Genomic DNA, 17,848 nt, shown 5'->3' on the forward strand with positions numbered 1-17,848 from the left:
AAATACAATGTATATCAATAAAATATAAAACCATAGTTTTAATCTATATAAAATGAAAAAAATAATAGTAATGAATATTGAGTTATAAATATACAAATATCAAAAATAATACTATAAATTATCTTTATACATTGAGATTTTTTATTAAAGATATAGCACATATTGAAACATATTGTGTCAATTATTTATGAAGTATTAAAAATAATTAATATAATATTTTTTGTAAACTTAATTTATGTGTATTTTACAGTTTTAATTCAAAATCATTTCAAAATTATTATAAATGAATAAATGTTTTATTTCAAATTTAAATCATATAATTTTTAGTCCTAATTTTTTTTAAAAAATTTACATATATATATATATATTTATATATGGATATACGCTTCCAACACGTACCCGCTTCCTAATATTTTAAAAAATCTCGCTTTTGCGCTTCATTACGCTTCCGCTTCCACGTACCCGCTTCCGTTTCCATGTAACATAGAGTAAAACTACAAATCAAATTCTCTAATCCAAAAGAAATACATAATGGCATTAACAAAACTGAAAGAAGGTCTCTAATGGCAACTAAAATCAAACTCTGTAATCAAAAAGAGAATTACACAATAGCATTAATAAAACTGAAAATTTTTGAAATCTTGATTAAACAACAACAAAATAATCTATACAGTTCTTTGTTTCATCCAACAGTTTCCATGACAAATATAATTAACGTTCTCCTTGTTCCAAGCTAGCTTCTTGGCTCTTGAGTTCTTTACTCAACCTTCACCTCGGTAAGCTCATCTAAAAGTTTCCTTGACGATGATGACGAACGTTCTTCTTCTTCCTCTTGTTTCACGTTACCATCTTTGCCAGGCGCAGAGAAAGAAGAGTCAACCCAAGGACCATCCATCGACGACGAGCTTTTCTGTTCTCTATCCCTTTCAAAGGTCGAAGCCTGTGACTCGCTGTCCTGTGATAAAAGCTCAAACGCCCTAAACCTCATCGCAGCTGCACCAGTTGGATCAGCTTCACGTTTCACCAACGGTGGTTCCACTTTGATTTTTCCTTCCAACATACTCACAACAGATGACATTGGTGGTCTCAGCGTTGGAGATGGGTTCGTGCAGAGCAGAGCAATGTTCAACATCCTCTTCGCTTCTTTCTTGGAGAAGTTTGTGCCGAGATCCATGTCCACAAGCTCTAGGAGATTCCCTTGCTCTTGCAAGACGTAAGCCCAATCAAGAAGGTACACAAACTCTTCCTTTGGTCTGTAGTTTGTGTTGCTCTTCCCGCTTACAATCTCTAAACAGACAACTCCGAAGCTGTAGACGTCAGCTTTGTCTGTTAAGTAGCCTCTCATTGCATACTCTGGAGCCATGTAGCCTCTGCGTCAACCAAAACAACAAAAGTTGGTGCATGCTAAATAAGACAAAAAAAGTATAAGACTTGCCATGAGTTTAAGAACACTCACATTGTTCCTGCGATCCTTGTGCTGATATGTGTGTTCTCTTCTTCGTCGAGTTTAGCAAGACCAAAGTCAGAGATCTTAGCGTTTAGAGACTGATCAAGAAGCACATTCGTCGCTTTTATGTCTCTGTGGACAATCTTCAGCCTTGACTCCTCGTGTAGATAAGCTAGCCCTTTAGCAATCCCTATGCATATCTTGTTCCTTGTTGCCCAATCCAAGTGAAGTCTTTGTTTCTCTGAACCTGTTTAAGGAAAGAGACTTTAGCATAAAGTTTTCTAAGGAAGTTTTGATTATATAGATGAATAGAAAACTAACCAAAGAGTGCACGAGCGAGACTGTTGTTCTCTAAGTACTCATACACAAGCAAAAGCTCTTTCCCTTCAATGCAACAACCATAAAGCTTCACAAGGTTAGGGTGTTGCAAAGCAGATATCATCCCGATCTCAGTCACAAACTCTCTGTTCCCTTGCTTTGATTTCGATGAAAGCTGCTTCACTGCTATGGTTGTTCCATCACCAAGTACACCCTAATAACCAAAAACACATCAGTACTTAATACTATAATCTCACAGAAACTATGTAAAGCAATTCATCACCTTATAAACCGGTCCAAATCCTCCTTCACCAATCTTGTTTTCTGGATCAAAGTTATTAGTAGCACGTTTGATTTGTTTCAGTGTGAATGATCCTGTCTGCAAATCAAGACCCCTAAGCTCTTCTGATAAAACAAAACAAAAGAAAGTGAGATATTGAAAATGACTTAGAGATGTTCTTGAATAATAGAATGATGCTATCTTGTTACCATTGTCATCCTCTTCTTTTCGACCCAAGTAACCTGTAAGCCTAAGGATTAATAGAACAAGAAAGGCGAAAACCGCACATGCTGCAACTACAATGCCGGCAACAGCTCCATTTGACAATGGCTTTCCGTCATCAACCTTGTAATCTACAACAGCAGAGAGAAAGAACATTAATACAGCTGCTATGAAACTAATATTACATGCTGCGGTTTCGGGCTTGGGCAATTACGGGCTTGGAATTAGGCCCCGAACCTCCTGGTATTAAAAAAAAAGTGATTTATAAAGATTGAAGAAACTCACTTGGTGTAATGGTTATAGCGGATATGAGAGGACCGTAAACACCGCGTTGTGGTAACACGTTTGTGCCTTTCCCTGACCATAGCAAATGAACCTCCAACGTACTTCCATTCACTTGAACTCTATCAATCTGTAGTGTGAATGGCTGACCAACTCCACCTGCTCTCTCTGCTATGTTAAAGTCCTTCACCAACAAGTTCCCCTGCAGCAACAACAGATCTTTCTCTTGTTAGAACAAAGAGATAGAGAACAAAGAGATAGAGACTTTGAGACTTTTTTTCGTTCTGCTAAATGAAACTCACTTGAACATAAATGTCGAAGACCCGTCTCCCTATGCTACTGTAAGTCTGGTCATTAGAGAACATTATCTCTGCAAAATGGAGCTGCAGTTTGTAACTCTCACTTCTCAAGCATAGTCCATAGTACTTGAGTGATTGTGGAGCGAGACGTGCTCTTTTGTAATACTGTGGAACCGATTCATTTAACAAGTTGAATCTTTCGTCTGTTGCTAAATAGGGAACTCCGTCATCGCCTATCCAAGTTCCAGAACTGCTGTATCCCCATCTATCACTAACAGGCATGAATATTGATGCTCCTTTATTGTTCAAATCTTCCTCATACGTGTCTTTTCCAACCTCCACTGCTTCTCCTCCACAGTTGATGAATAGAGAGGAATCTGAAACGTACATATGTGAGTTAACACTCTGAATGATTGAATCTTTAAGGTGTAGATGTTTATTAAGTATATATATATATACACTCACGTTTGGCTTCTGTGGGACATGGAAGATCCCTTCTCAAACACCATTGAACACTACACAAGCAGACATTGTTTGTTTTGTTTCAGCGGTTTTGCGATTTAATGAAACCGAAAAAAGAAGGGAAAAAGAAAGGAGACTAACGAGTTAGCTGTTTCTGACCGGTAGCTGGAGACCAAGTTACTGAAAGTTTATTACCAATAAAGCTGATTAGATATCAAACATTAAAAAGTAAAGTAGACAATAAACATAACAGAATTTTCAATGTGAAACAAGAACAATAGTGCTTACATATCAGGCATACTACAGCTAAGAGAAGGTGCCTGAGTGAAGTTGTTGTAAGACAAGTCCCTGAAACAAATCATTAAAGGACATGTATAAGCAGATAATTATACAGAGCCACAGGGTAAGTTTTTTTTTTTTTTTGCTTACACCGAGTCTTTACTGTCTATGATGAACTGAGGAAGTTGACCTGATAGTGAGTTATTACTCAGAAACCTAAAGCACCAAAAAGAAGATTCAGTTTTTTTTTTCAATCATCATCATCATCTAGTATTTTAATAATTTCAAAAACTTACATAAAGTTATAATCCAGATCCCTAAATGTATCTGGAATTGGACCAGTTAACAAGTTTGAGCTTAAATCTCTGCAGCACACATAATTTTAATGTGAGATCTTGATCAAAATTATTAGCCCTTTAGCCAAATAGATTTAGCAAGAGGGAGAGAGAGAGAGTATTAAACTTACAGTGTCTTTAGCTCAATCATGGAACCAATGTAATCCGGGATACGTCCCCTTATCAAACAGTTTCTCAGTACACTGATGAAGCATGCAAAAAAAGATTGTTAAACATATTTGTTTAATGAAAACATAACTATAGTCAACCTTATTAAACTTACAGTCGTTTTATATTGATCAAATTTCGCAGGTCTGGAAAATCAAAGGCTGGTCCATTCAAATCGGTTATCCTCCTGATAATGAAAGACAGCTTTCTTTAAGCTAAAAAATATTTGGATGACGTGCATGGCAAGAAAAACTTTTTTTGCTTGCTTACAGTTCAGTCAAGTTCCGCAAGTTTGAGATTGAAGCTGGAATTGGACCTGACATTGATGTGCCTTGAAGATCTCTGCAGTATATCATAATAATTTAGCAACCACAAAATGTTCTTGAGAAGAAGTAATCTGAGAGACAATGCTTTTACTCACAGCCTATCAAGCTGAGTCCAGTTTCCAATAAACTCAGGTATCTTCCCAGATAAAGAGTTCCCATCGATCCGACTACAAGAAAGCTGTTCTTAAGAATCATTCTAAAGATTACACATTGTTGAAATCCTCGGTGAATATCTACTTACAAGTTTGTCAAGTTCTTGAGATTGATTAAGGGCTGAGGGAGTTGACCAGTGAAATTGTTTGCAGAGAGAAGCCTGTGACATAAATCAATCAAATCACTTAAAGTAAAAATTGTAATAACAATACAGAAAGTAAATAAAAAAGGTATATATGATAAAGGATTTTACAAGCTTTTTAAACTTGTTAAGCTCCCTAAGCTTGAAGGAATTGGTCCCGAGAGTAAATTAGATTCTAGATTCCTGCAAATGTTTTGTTCCCTCGTTAGCATCTCTTCAGTTTTGGTTTCAAGAAAACGAATTAAGATATGTAATATTACAAATTAGTAAGTGTAGTAACGTCTCCAAGTTGAGGAGGAATTGGTCCAGAGAGACGGTTTCCGGTTACAGACCTGTTTATTTAACAAAACAAGAATCAGCACAACTATATCATCACAAGAGCACAAAACAGAACACAAGTTGAGAGCATAGTTACAGGATTTCAAGTGGGGTTCGAGACAAGGTCATAGGTATTGTTCCATTGAGATAGTTCCGAGAAAGATCTCTGTAAGAAAAAAAGCACAAACAAAGATTGCTTGAGTTCCAAGTTTCAGAAACCCTAGAAACAGAGATCGTTATATGAGTAAAATGGTAAACGTACATCTCTAGCAGACGTGTGAGGTTCCCGAACTCAGGGGGGAAAATCCCAGGCAAACTTAAACTTTTAAGAAATCTAAAATCAAGAAAGAAAAAGCCCTAAGTTAGTTTCTTGTTTCACAAGTTAAAGAGTAGAAACATTGAAGAAGAGAAAGTGTTCGTTTGTTTACTAACATTCGAGTGACATGACAAGTGGAGTTTACAGTACAGTCGCAGATGATGGTACGGTTTCCTTCGCCGGAAGTGAAATTCGAATTTCTGTCCGAACAAGAAGTCCTTTCGATGTTCACTGGTCGGTGTTGAAGCTTTGCGAAGATCGTCCGCAATGTTTGAACTGTAAAAACAAAGTCAAACATTTGACAGTTGAGATTTAAAGTCAGATTTTGATAAACACAAATGAGGAAAGGTCAACTAATGAACAAGGTAATGGACTAATGGGAGATAATTGAATATCTCAACGTCTCTCTCATTGACCCAACTTGCACTGAAATACACATCTTTGAAAAATATATATGTTATATCCAAATCGGTACATTAAATATAATTTATTGACTCTGAGTTTTTATTGGAATAAATTAAGCATATCAATTGAGAAACTACAGGATAGATAATTGTATGAATCATATAAATGTATGTTTTAGTTGACGGAGCTTGATCGATCTTTATATATGTGACAAGCTCGACCATAAAATGGTTTAGTCTAAATCTGTAGTTCATAAACGAAATTAAAATGTGTGCAAAAAAAGGAAATGGAAATATCGTAGGTTCTCTGCCGATAAATAATACTATTAATATATTCACCGAATATTTCTTTATTCCAGCTTGTGGATCAAACACTAGTGACGACGATTCCATTATTGAGGTGGGTCCACCAAATTAAATAAATAATTCCAATACTTTCCACTCATTTGTCAAATTTAACTATATATATAATCTTTCCGTTTTATTTTAAATGTCAGTTTTAAATTTTTTATTCAAGCTAAAAAATATTTAATTTTATAAAAATATTAAATAAAAATATCACAATTTAACCGTTGTACTCTATTTCAACCAATAAAAATTAAAAATAAGTTAAAAAATTTTATATTAAAATTTCAAAATAATATTTATTTTATTACGAAATTTTGCATTATAAAAATTAATATAAAATGGAGAGGACATATCCTAAAAAACAGTTGCAGTTCTTTGTTTTTATTTCAGTTTTAAGGTTTTTAAAGTTATTTTTGTCAAAAAATAATCTTTATTTTTGATAATAAAATTTTTACAGATAGTTTTAAACAAACAAAAAGAGAAAAGAAAGTATAGTTTTTTTTTGTTGAGAAAAGCAAGAGAGGATAGTTATTTTTTTTTTGAACTTTAGGATAGTTTCGTCCTAGTTTAAGAAAGATAATTTTTTCAATAAATTATTTGCTTTGACAGGGAACCGACGAATAATTGTTTCTTCCAATTTCAAGTTACTCGAAATTTAAAACATGAACTGAAAAGAAAGAACAGATGCGCACCTTCATCATCGGGTAAGAGTTGAGCATTTGATCCGAAAATTCCAAATAAGATGGCGATGAAGAGAAGAACATTCATAACTTTCTCGGCCGACAAGATGAAACAACTCATCTCTCTTTTTTTCTTGGGAGAAAAACAAACAAACATACTCTCAGTTCTCAAATATAGACTTAGACGATTAAGAGAGAGAGAGAGATCGAGGAGATGGAAGATGGATATGAAGAAAGAAAGAAACAGCTGGGAAAAGCTTTGTGTTCACTTACATATATATAAAAAAATAGTATTTACATATACACTAAAATCTCATAAAATGTACTTATGTTTTATATTCTAGCCGCCAGAAGTGATTTTTTTATGTGGGGTTTCGTGAGTCATGACTGCTTTTTGATTATTATTTATATTTTAAATAATGGCCTAAAATTTCGGTGAATTTATATTACTACTAATAATAACAGTTCATTTTCTCACAATTTCCATTTCTTTTCTTCTTTTATTTTCTTACATTTTTTTGCAGTTGTATGAGTATTATAATTTCTCGAATTGAACTTCATAATGTTTTGTAAATAATAATAAAAAACACTGGTCTGATAGTTTGTAAAAATAATACCTTTATAGTCATGCTTATGATTTAATAATGGTAGCTTGTAAGTAAGTATAAACATAATAGAAAATCACTTATCTTGATCTATTCGTATATATAATCCATAATTACTAAATAATAATAATAATTGATAAGAACACTACCAAATTATATATTGCTAATATATAGGAGAACTGCACATGTGTAAGATAAGTCTCTCGTTCCGACAACTACACGGATCCACGTTTGGCTACCATTGTTTTTGACAGACATTAATAACTAATTAGTCCAGTCAAATACTATATTTTCGTAATAAAACAAGACCGTATCCAGCCATGCAAAAAAGTTAATTGATTCGACTTTTTACGTAAAGATTTAAACAATGGCTATAGAAAAAAGAAAAACCAAATGGTTTTTCTTAGTGGGAAAGAGGTTTGAGTTGGAATTTCAGTTTTATATTCGATTTTCTTTGGTCATCCATAGACTTCTTAAGTGGTAAGAAAATCAGATTTTTATGGACATTTTGATAATTAGTCCTTGGTTCTAAATTTTTTTTAGAATCACCAAAGTTATTAAAAAATATATATATTAAAAGATTTTCTCAAAAAAAAAAAGAATATTAAAAGACTTTTTGCTTTTCTTGACTGCTTTTTAGTTTTACTTTGAACATATTAGCTTCTGTTTTTTAAGAACATATTAGCTTTTTTAACTTTTGAATTTCCTATTTCATGGATCGAGTCTACAACGAAAGGCTGTGATTTAGTCTATAAGCAGCCCTACTTTGCCTAATCTTGAATGCTCACATTAATTAATACGGGTATTTTTATCGGCATCATGAGTGGTGTACACTATAAAGAAGATTTTGCCTACAAGAAAAGTCTAACCGGTAACCATTACATAAACCTTAGAAACATATATGAAAACGGAAAGGAATAAAATTACAGAAATGATGAAGAATAATGATTCCTCGTTGTATTTGGTATGATTGGTGACCAAAGAACGACGAAGAATAATGTATTCCCTAATGTTCCTAAAAAAATCACTATTCATAAAATATAAATTTTCCTTCTTATTTCATACCATTCCTTTTTTGTAGAGAAATAAAAAACAAAGTTATTCTTTGTTAAATATGGGATGGAACAACCATTCATTTTCATTTCTGTAATTTTATTCATTTTCGTTTATTTCCTATTTGTTCCTCTTGTTTACAAAATGGTCAACAGTTAGTGAGGTTCTATATTTCTCTACAACAAAAAGAACGAGAAGAAATGAAAAGGAAAAAGTATTATTTATGAATGGTAAATATTTTCAGAAATGTTAAGGAATACATTGTTCCTCTTCATTCCTTGGTCACCATTCATACCGAAGTTTAATTAGCTATATACAGTACATATGTTGGCTAACATAACATAAAAAGCAGTCTCTAAATTTTTTTTATCTCCATCCTCTCTCTAAAACATCTCTTCTGATCATTCTGATCGGTCTCTCCGCCGTCGACGTACGCATTGTCATTGTCAGTGTAAGAGGGCTCCGTCCTCGTCGTCTTATCTTTATCGACGGATTATTAAGTGGTTATGGTTGCATGTAGTCACTGAAACTCTCTCCTTTTCGGTCATGCGTGGTCTGTAGACCGAGAGGCTATGATGATTCCAGCCGATGTTCATGGAAGTGGGTGTCAGATCCGGCTTCTCCTCTTCGAGATCTCACTCGAGGACGGCGAGATTGCAAAGGACACTCCTCATATCTAGATTTTCCGGTTCTAGCAAAGTCACGCTTCGTGGTCTCGGTTCTATCGGCCATGGTGAGTTGCACTCGTGTCAATATTGGCCGGTGGAGGTGGTTTATCCTTACAATCTCCACAGCTCTGGCAATCACCAGGGCCGGCTGAAGACTAGGGGCAAGCTGTGCACCGGCCCAGGGTCCCATTGCTGGAGGGGGGCCATTATTTTTCTTAATGTACTAGTATAGTTTTTTTTTGTAAACTATAAATCTAAAGTTTTTGTAAAACGAAATTAATAAATACGAAATTTATAAATCTAAATTTATGGAAACAAAATCTTATTTATGTTAATCTGTATAATTTTTTTACCAAATTATAATTAACTAATAAAATATTATAATTAATAGTTACCGTAATGTGAGCTTACCGTAATATCTATATTATTAAAACTGAAGTACCTTTTGGTACTGTTTGGAAACTTAAATAGTAGATTAAATGAAAGTTGTTTGGAAACAAGGATAGCAGATTAATTTTTTTTAATTTACATATTTAGTCACTGTATTTCTTTCTTATTTACAGATTCTGTCGTTTGGATATTTGGATAGCAAATTAAATGAGAATTGTTTGGAAACAAAGATAGCATATTAAATATTTTTTTTTATTTACACATTTAGCCATTGCATTTCTTTTTTATTTACAAATCTGTCACTTCACTTAAAATCAAAATTTTAATTAATTAATTACAATGAATTGTTATTTATTTTTGTTGAAAAAAAACACAAACTGTAATATATAGTATATATTAATCTGCTACAGTACAATTTTTAAGAAAACCAAATATCATAAAATTAATAATAATTCATAAAAACCTACTGTAAAAAATTAAATCATTTTTAAATAAATAAACAAAAAATCAATAGGTTAATATATGAATATTACAATTACATCAAATTGCATCAAGTTATAAAATTATAAATATAATATTACGTACAGATAAAAAATTATTATCAAACATTTATATTATAATATAATAGATTCTACTCTAAAAATATTTTACAAAACATAAAAATATAAATTGACATTTTATAAAATTAATGGTTTATAAATTTATATTGAACGCAAGTTAAATCCAACACTCGTGCGGGGTGCGGGTCAAGATCTAGTTATAATTATGGCGTCTTCTTCTCTTCTGTTAAAACTGTTCATATTTCCCCTGCATATTTCAGTGACGATCAGGCCTGGTGAGTGGTGACGATACAACTTTAAAAGATTTCAAGATCGTTGGTTCTTCCTGTTTTCTTCAAGGATTGCATCGTTGATTGTTTTCTGTAAGTGATCTTTCTTATTTTGTTTACTGTCTTGTTTTTGTTCTTTCTACACAAGCATAAATTACCAATTAATGCAAGAGAAGACAATCCTGGAGAATACATGCGCATAAACACAGATCATTGATTTTGTTTTGGTACTGAGCAAAATATTTTTTTTCTTTTCTAAAACCTCCGAGTATCGTTTTTGTTTTCTTGTTTCAGGTATCCATTTCAGTTTCAGCTTCATCCAATATTCATCAATTCAGTTTTTGCTTCTAAAATCCAGGTGTAATTTTCCTTTTACTTAACTTTTTTGCTTGCATCATGACTGGAACTAATTCTGGATGTCAAAAGAGGAAGAGAAAAAGACTTCGTGAATTGTTTATTGAATCACAAAGAGGTTCTTTAGATAAATTTTTGATAAAAAGAAATGCTGATAAAAATTTGAAATCTGATTGTGTGGATAATATTCCTGAATCAAATGATCATTTTGGTGATGGGATTAGTCATTTGAGTGAGCATGATAATGTGATTAATGCATCTAATGTTGAAAGTCAGAATTTTTTTGAAGAACCAAGTTCTTGTCTTGATGTTTATGATCCTAGGTCCTGGGAAAATCTTGACAACAAAAAGAGATGTGCTAATTGAAAAAGAGCCTAAAAGAGAAATGAATCTTGTGTTTCCTTTAGATAAGTATTCTAGACATTTCTCATATAATTATTATTCTCGAAAGTTGAGTAATGGAGAAACTAGTGATAGAAATTGGTTGGTTTACTCAAAACATGTGGACAAAGTCTATTGCTTTTGTTGCAAATTGTTTAAATCCATTGGCTGCTCAAATATGTTAGCAAATGATGGATTTAAAGATTGGAAACATCTTAGTGAGAGGCTTAAAGATCATGACAGAAGTATAGAACACGTGACTAATATGAAAACTTGGAATGAACTAAAAGTTAGATTAGAAAGAGATCCAACAATTGATAAATAACTCCAAAAATAAATTGCTAAAGAAAAAGAACGTTGGAGGCTGGGCTTAACTAGAATAATTGCTATTGTGAAATTTCTTTCTAAAAGGTGCTTAGCTTTTAGAGGAAAAAATGAGAAACTTTACCAAGAAAGCAATGGTAATTTCTTAGGAGCTATTGAAATGATTGCAGAATTTGATTTGATAATCCAAGATCATATTAGGCGCACTCAAAATCATGAAATCCATCATCATTATTTTGGCCATAATATTCAGAATGAATTTATTTCTCTTTTGGCTCATAATGTTCAGCTTTCCATTATTGCAAATATCAAAGAGGCAAAATACTTTTCAGTGATTCTTGATTGTACACCAGATGTGAGCCACCAAGAGCAAATGACTCTAATAATAAGATGTGTGAACATGTCTGATAAAAAATTTAGAGTAGAAGAGTATTTTTTTAGAGTTTCTAAAGGTAGATGACACATCTGGTCTAGGGCTCTTTGAAAAATTATTAGCTGTTCTAAAGTCTCTTACTTTTGATGTTGATAATGTGAGGGTCAAAGTTATGACAATGGTTCTAATATAAAAGGAAAACATCAAGGTGTTCAAAGACGATTGCTTGATATAAACTCAAAAGCTTTGTATATGCCATGTGCTTGTCATAGTCTTAATCTTGTGGTTAGTGATATGGCTCATTCATGTTTGAAAGATATTTCTTTCTTTGGAGTTGTGCAACGCATATATTGCTTGACCATGTTTCTTTTTTTACAGTGAAATCATTATCCAATACTCGTTGGGAAAGCCGAATTAATAGTGTGAAAGCTATCAGATTTTAAGCTTTGCAAGTAAGGTCAGCTTTATTAGAATTGTATGAATCATGTGAAGATGCTATGACAAAAAGTGATGCTGAAAGTTTAATTATGGCATTTGATAATTTTGAATTTTTACCTGGCATGGTCATTTGGTATGAAATTTTGTTTGCTATTAACTCGGCCAGTAAGAACTTACAGTCTAAATCTATGTGCATTGACAATGCTTTAAAACAACTTGAAGGTGTTCTCCTGTTTTTTTTAGAAATATAGAAATGAAGGGTTTAATTCTAGCTTGAAACTAGCTCAAAATATTGCTCATGAGATGGATGTTGATCCTGTTTTTCCAAATACGCGTCGTGTCTTTAGGAAAAAGCAGTTTGATGAAACTGATTCAGGTGAACAAGTACAATTATCAGGTGAGGATGCTTTTAGAGTTGGCTATTTTTTTGTTGTTGTGGACATGGCTATAACTTCGGTGAAGAACAGGTTTGATCAAATGATGAATTTTAAAAGTGTTTTTGGGTTTTTATTCGATTCGTTGAGATTAAAAGTGTTAGACGAAAGTGAACTTCGAACTCATTGCACAATCTTTTACAATACTTTTTCTAATGGCGATTCTTCTGATGTTGATTTGAATGATCTTTTTTCTGAATTGAGAATACTGCAAACGACTATACCCGGTGTATCTATAGAACCTAGTGAAGTTCTAGAGTTTGTTGAAAGTGTAGGCTGTTATCCACATGTTTCAATTGCTTATCGAATTCTTTTGACTACACCTGTGACTGTAGCCTCAGCAGAGAGGAGCTTTTCAAAATTAAAGTTATTGAAAAATGATTTAAGATCTTCAATGTCTCAAGGATTGAATGGTTTAGCTATTTTATGTATTGAAAAGAATATCTTAGAAATCATTGATTTTGAAACTGTCATACATGATTTTGCATCGAGTAAAACTCGAAAAAACCGTTTCTTATGATTGCATTTCTTTTTAGGATGACTACCGTTTTTTTTCTTTTTCTTTCAGATTTGCGGGAAGATGTTATATTTTTGTTTGGTTCTTGTTTACTTCGGTTTACTAACTTTTATTTTTGGTCCAATTTTATTATTGTAATCTCTTAACCAATGCTCAGTTTGGGGTGAATATTAATATTAATTATATATATTAATATTAATATTAATATTAATTATATATATATATTCTTACAAAAACTTTAGCCATAGTACTTAAATACACTTTTACATTTCACAAACAATGTACATTTTTAATTACACTCCTAGGTGGTTTCCTTCGCAATGCATAATAATAAATTCTTTACAAAAATTTATGAAATGAAAACTTAAATTTATTAATTAAAATTTTAATTTAAATATATAAAGTTTATAAATATTTTTTTGTTATTTAGGTTTTTTTGTTTGATTTCAAAACAAATCGTGTATTATATCGTTTAAATTCAAATAAATTCAGTAATTGTCAACTTCACTTTATTATGTTGATTTATGAATATACGAATTTTTTTGAATATTTAACTTAGTTAAAATTATCATAGTTTTGTATTTGCTAAGATACACTCACATTTATTTTTTTATATTAAGTTGATGTGAAATTTTATATGGTATGTATCCAATTGTTATTATCTCATTCTAGGAATCTGACAAATAAGACACAATTTTATATACCATAATAACATAACATAACAGAGCGAAGTTTTATAGAGCGGTCTTCTAGGAGATCTAGAAGGCCATTTGTCCGACGCTATGTGTAATGACCCGATCTCGGTTTCAGAACTTATTAGCCGGCTAAAGCCCAAGCACTACTTAAAGATCCAAGATATTTTCCTATAAATACTTTATCCCCATTATTTTTCCTCCAGCAAAAGAAAAATCAGAAATTAAAAAAAGAAGAAAAAGAAAAGAGAGTTATAAGAATAGAGAAATGGAAGATGTTGTGGAAGCTGAGCCACCAAGATGATTATCTCCAGAGCTACTGCATGTCTTGACCACGCCAAGCTCGTCACCACCGATCACCGCAGCTTAGAATCGCCGGAAACCGCCATGTAGTTAAGCTTAGTTTCGTCCGTTTAGTAATTCGTCGGTAACTCTCTAACCGTTGCGAATCTCGTGCATGCAAGGCGGCCTTCATCGTGTTCCTCTCGTTGAGACGAATCCGTAGACACCGACCACGCCGCAATCGGAGCTCAGACGAAGCCGTACGCGTCTCCAGAAGTTATGCCGACTGCGGGCGTTTCGTCCACGCGCCGTCGCCGGAAATCGCCTCTGCCGTCGTCTTCCACCGCAACTCTGCTGCCGCCGGAAATCGCCTCCGTCATTGCCGCCGGCGAACTTCCCGGTAAGACGCCGCCGCCCGTCGCCGCCGTCGCCGCCGGTGACTGACACCGGTGACTCGGTCAACTCAGCCGAGTCAACTCAGCGAGTTAACTCGGTTGACTCGGTAAACCGGTAGGTTGACTGGTTTGACAGGTTTAAATTGATTTCGGTTTGGTTAGGTAAACCGGTCGGTTATGTCAAATCGATTTCTGGTCAAGGGTTGACCGGGTTGACCTTTGACCAGCGGGTTGATTTTTCCGCAAGCTTGACCAGTTCCGTTTTTTACCGTTCGAAAGGCGTTCTGACTCAGAATTTCGATCTGATTTCAGATATGGAGTCTATTTGAGCAGCTGGAGTTAATAGACATTACTTCTCCTAATTGCTATGGTGAGGGTCTATTCCCGAACTTCTCGTACACGGCTTAGGACCTCGAATAAATATAATTTATTTCTAATGTGTTCCGTCTGTGTGAAATCGAGTCTGTCATTGCTTGTTTAGTTATTAGGTTCTTTGTTTAAACCGGAATTAGGTTGTTAGAGAATTCAACATTGATTGTTTCACTTAATGTAAATGCTTAGCTAGGATTGTTTTTGTGTGGAGACGGATACAGATACGAACTTCTGTATCCCGGATTGTAAGAGGTTATGGCCAACTATAGTCGACCGGTTGAGCTGTAGCCTGGAAGTGTCGATAAATTGTCCACGGGCGGTGTCCGAGCACTATCTCGAGTTGTGTTATGTTTTTGGCCTGTTAGTGGGCGGCGAGTGTGCACCTCGCTAGGACCATTGTTTGTTGCTTGGGTACTTTAGGTACCGTGTTTGACATGCATTAGAATTAATTTATATTTATTCGGAGTGCTATGTCCGGGTCCATGGACTACGGGGTAGCATCCCATACCTCACTGAGCGATTCTCCTGTCGCTCACCCCTCACTCTTCCCCTTTTCAGGTGAGACAAATAAGTATGTGATATTTGGACGGACTTGGTGCTACTGGACTTTTCTTTCGGATTTTATTTGGGCTTGGGTGAGTGTTATTCAGTTTATGGGCTTTTATATTACAGAATATTGTTGGTGGCCCACCGTCCTTAGTGAGAGGAAGACGGGTGTCACATTGTTGTATGATAACGCGTCGGGGGTGACTCGCTGTCCTCCATATAGGAGGTGACGGGTGTCGAAATTTTGGTATCAGAGCGGGGTTCCATCCCGGTTCCGTCCGGGATGGCGATCAGAGGATTTGGTTTTCATTGGTTTTCAATGTTCTTTTTGTTTAAAATATATATATATATATATATTTATTTATATATTTCGAAATTCTTTTAGCACCATTTTGTCCAGTAATTACTAACTCAAATGTCTATTTCTATGACAATGAGTAAAATCATCGTCATTCGTCCTTTGACTAATAGGGTTCTCGCCAGATGTTCAACAGTTGGGTGATGTTTAAGTTCGTCAGCTTTCTCGGGAGTTATCAGTTTCTTCGGTCATGATTTCGAGGTTCTCCAGGAGTGGATATGTGACGTTTCTGCCACCAGCCCACTTCAAGTAATCGTTCCACGAGTTTTGTTATGGAGATTATGTGATGTGAGGTATGAGCCATTGGTTGGCATGTGTACGAGTATATTGACTATTTTGGAGGTATATTTGTTTTGTGAGTTCGTGGAGATCGCTTTTGAATTGGGGTGCAGCAGCTTGCGTTGTGTGGATGTTGGAGTTACACTTTGGTATGTTTACCAATTTTGGCAGTGTTGATCTTTTCAGAGATGTGTCAGTTTGAACAACTGACATAGGACATTGGGAACTATTTATATTCATCGCAGTGTACCAGTTATGCTTGGAGGGCCTATTTCTCCGGAGACTCGTCAGAGATGGAGCTACGTTTTTACGATGTCATCCTTAGGATGGATTTGCTGTCACGACATCGAGTAGTGTTGGATTGCCTGAGGGCACGAGTTCATATTGCTGGAGCAGATGGAATTTTTTATGCATGCATGCTACATACTGAGGAGTTATGAAATATATGAACATAGAGATTTTTGACTACCATTTCGATGGTTAAGAATGATGGACAGCATGAGCTGTAGGATCTTCCGGTTATTGCAGAGTATGAAGATATATTTGTGACCTTTGGAACGGTCACTACAAGACACATGAGACCTTATTGCGAATTGTTTGGAGCAAACAACACTGGTTTCACGAGTTTCTTATCGTCTATCACGAACAATGATGACTGAGTTGAGAAAGCAATTGGAGGAACTCTTTGATAAGGGATTTATCAGATGAAGTACTTCACCATGGAGAGCATCATTGTTGTTGTAAAGAAGAAAGGTGGGAGTTTCAGATTTTGTATCGACTACATAGACTTGAACATGGTAACCATCGTATTGATGAGTTGTTAGAAGAGATTAATGGAGGCTCATCGTTCTCGAAGTTTGTCTTGGCATCAGGATACCATCAAATTGCTATAGCTGAGGAGTATGTATGGAATGCAGATTTCCGTTATGGATATTATGAGTTCGTAGTGATACCATTTGGGTCGACAATGGCACCGTTGCATTCATGAAGATATGAATGACGTTTTCGTGAACAGTTGGATAGGTCTGTGATTGTATTCATCAACGACATCCTGATTTATTTTGGAATAGAAAGGAGATTTGTGAGCATTTAGCAGATTGTGTTGGATAAGCTTGGAGAGCATCAGCTGTTCGCTAAGTTGAGGAAGTGTAGCTTCTGACAGAGGGATGTTGGATTTTTTGGGTAACATGGTTTTGGAAGCAGAATTTTGATAGATCCAAAGAAGATTAATACCGTTCCGGGGAGGTCGAAACCTAAGAGCACTACAGAGATCTGCCGTTCTTTTTGGGTTAACAGTGTACTACTAGAAGTTCATCAAGGGTTTCACCGTTATAGTAATGTTGAAGATACAGTCTACATGTAAAGACGTTAAGTGTGGTTGGATAGATTTTTGTTCGAGAAGTTTCACTGAATAGAAGCACAACTAATGAAGACACCAGTTTTGGTTCTACAGTGGCTGAGGCTTACTCTGATGTGCCATATACAGGCTTGGATTTAAATTGAGGTAAGAGGATTAAGTCATTCATATGCATCACACCGGAGAGGTTGTAGCGGTATTTGCGTTATAGTTTTGGAGCTCGTAATTGTAGGGAAGGAAGTCCAGATTCTCTGGGATTATTAGAATCTGAAATTTATCTTCATTCATTAAAGCTTGTACGTGGACAGTGCAATAGGATTGAGTTTTTAGCAGACTACAGTTTGGATATCGCATGCCATCTGGTAAGGACAACCATGTGACAAATGTCTTGGGTAGGCATATGAGCGACGTATCTGGAACCA

The 17,848-nt window shown here is 34.7% G+C and overlaps 1 protein-coding gene across 1 annotated transcript; it reads right to left on the minus strand.

The window, feature by feature from the left end:
- Positions 1–564: 564 nt before the first annotated feature.
- Positions 565–7,050, minus strand: LOC106451602 (probable LRR receptor-like serine/threonine-protein kinase At1g53430). Its single transcript, XM_013893551.3, has 23 exons — positions 6,792–7,050; positions 5,464–5,623; positions 5,294–5,365; positions 5,129–5,197; positions 4,974–5,045; positions 4,825–4,896; positions 4,660–4,731; positions 4,514–4,585; positions 4,363–4,434; positions 4,208–4,279; positions 4,056–4,127; positions 3,886–3,954; positions 3,740–3,805; positions 3,599–3,658; positions 3,452–3,490; positions 3,314–3,363; positions 2,852–3,225; positions 2,553–2,751; positions 2,255–2,398; positions 2,049–2,170; positions 1,769–1,979; positions 1,457–1,694; positions 565–1,370 (listed from the first exon to the last, which is right to left on the minus strand). The coding sequence occupies exons 1-23, from the start codon at positions 6,934–6,936 to the stop codon at positions 758–760; spliced, it is 3,135 nt and encodes a 1,044-aa protein (XP_013749005.2). The 5' UTR covers positions 6,937–7,050; the 3' UTR covers positions 565–757.
- Between the last annotated feature and the right edge of the window lie 10,798 nt (positions 7,051–17,848).

The sequence above is a fragment of the Brassica napus genome, unplaced genomic scaffold (assembly GCF_020379485.1).
Source record: "Brassica napus cultivar Da-Ae unplaced genomic scaffold, Da-Ae ScsIHWf_1506;HRSCAF=2102, whole genome shotgun sequence".
NCBI lineage: Eukaryota > Viridiplantae > Streptophyta > Magnoliopsida > Brassicales > Brassicaceae > Brassica > Brassica napus.

Coding starts and splice junctions, on each gene's coding strand:
- LOC106451602 (XM_013893551.3), bottom strand. CDS start 6,936: ATGTTTGTTTGTTTTTCTCCCAAGAAAAAAAGAGAGATGAGTTGTTTC. Junction 3,955..4,055: donor ATGATTGAGCTAAAGACACT/GTAAGTTTAATA, acceptor TGTGTGCTGCAG/AGATTTAAGCTCAAACTTGT. Junction 1,371..1,456: donor ACAAGGATCGCAGGAACAAT/GTGAGTGTTCTT, acceptor TGGTTGACGCAG/AGGCTACATGGCTCCAGAGT.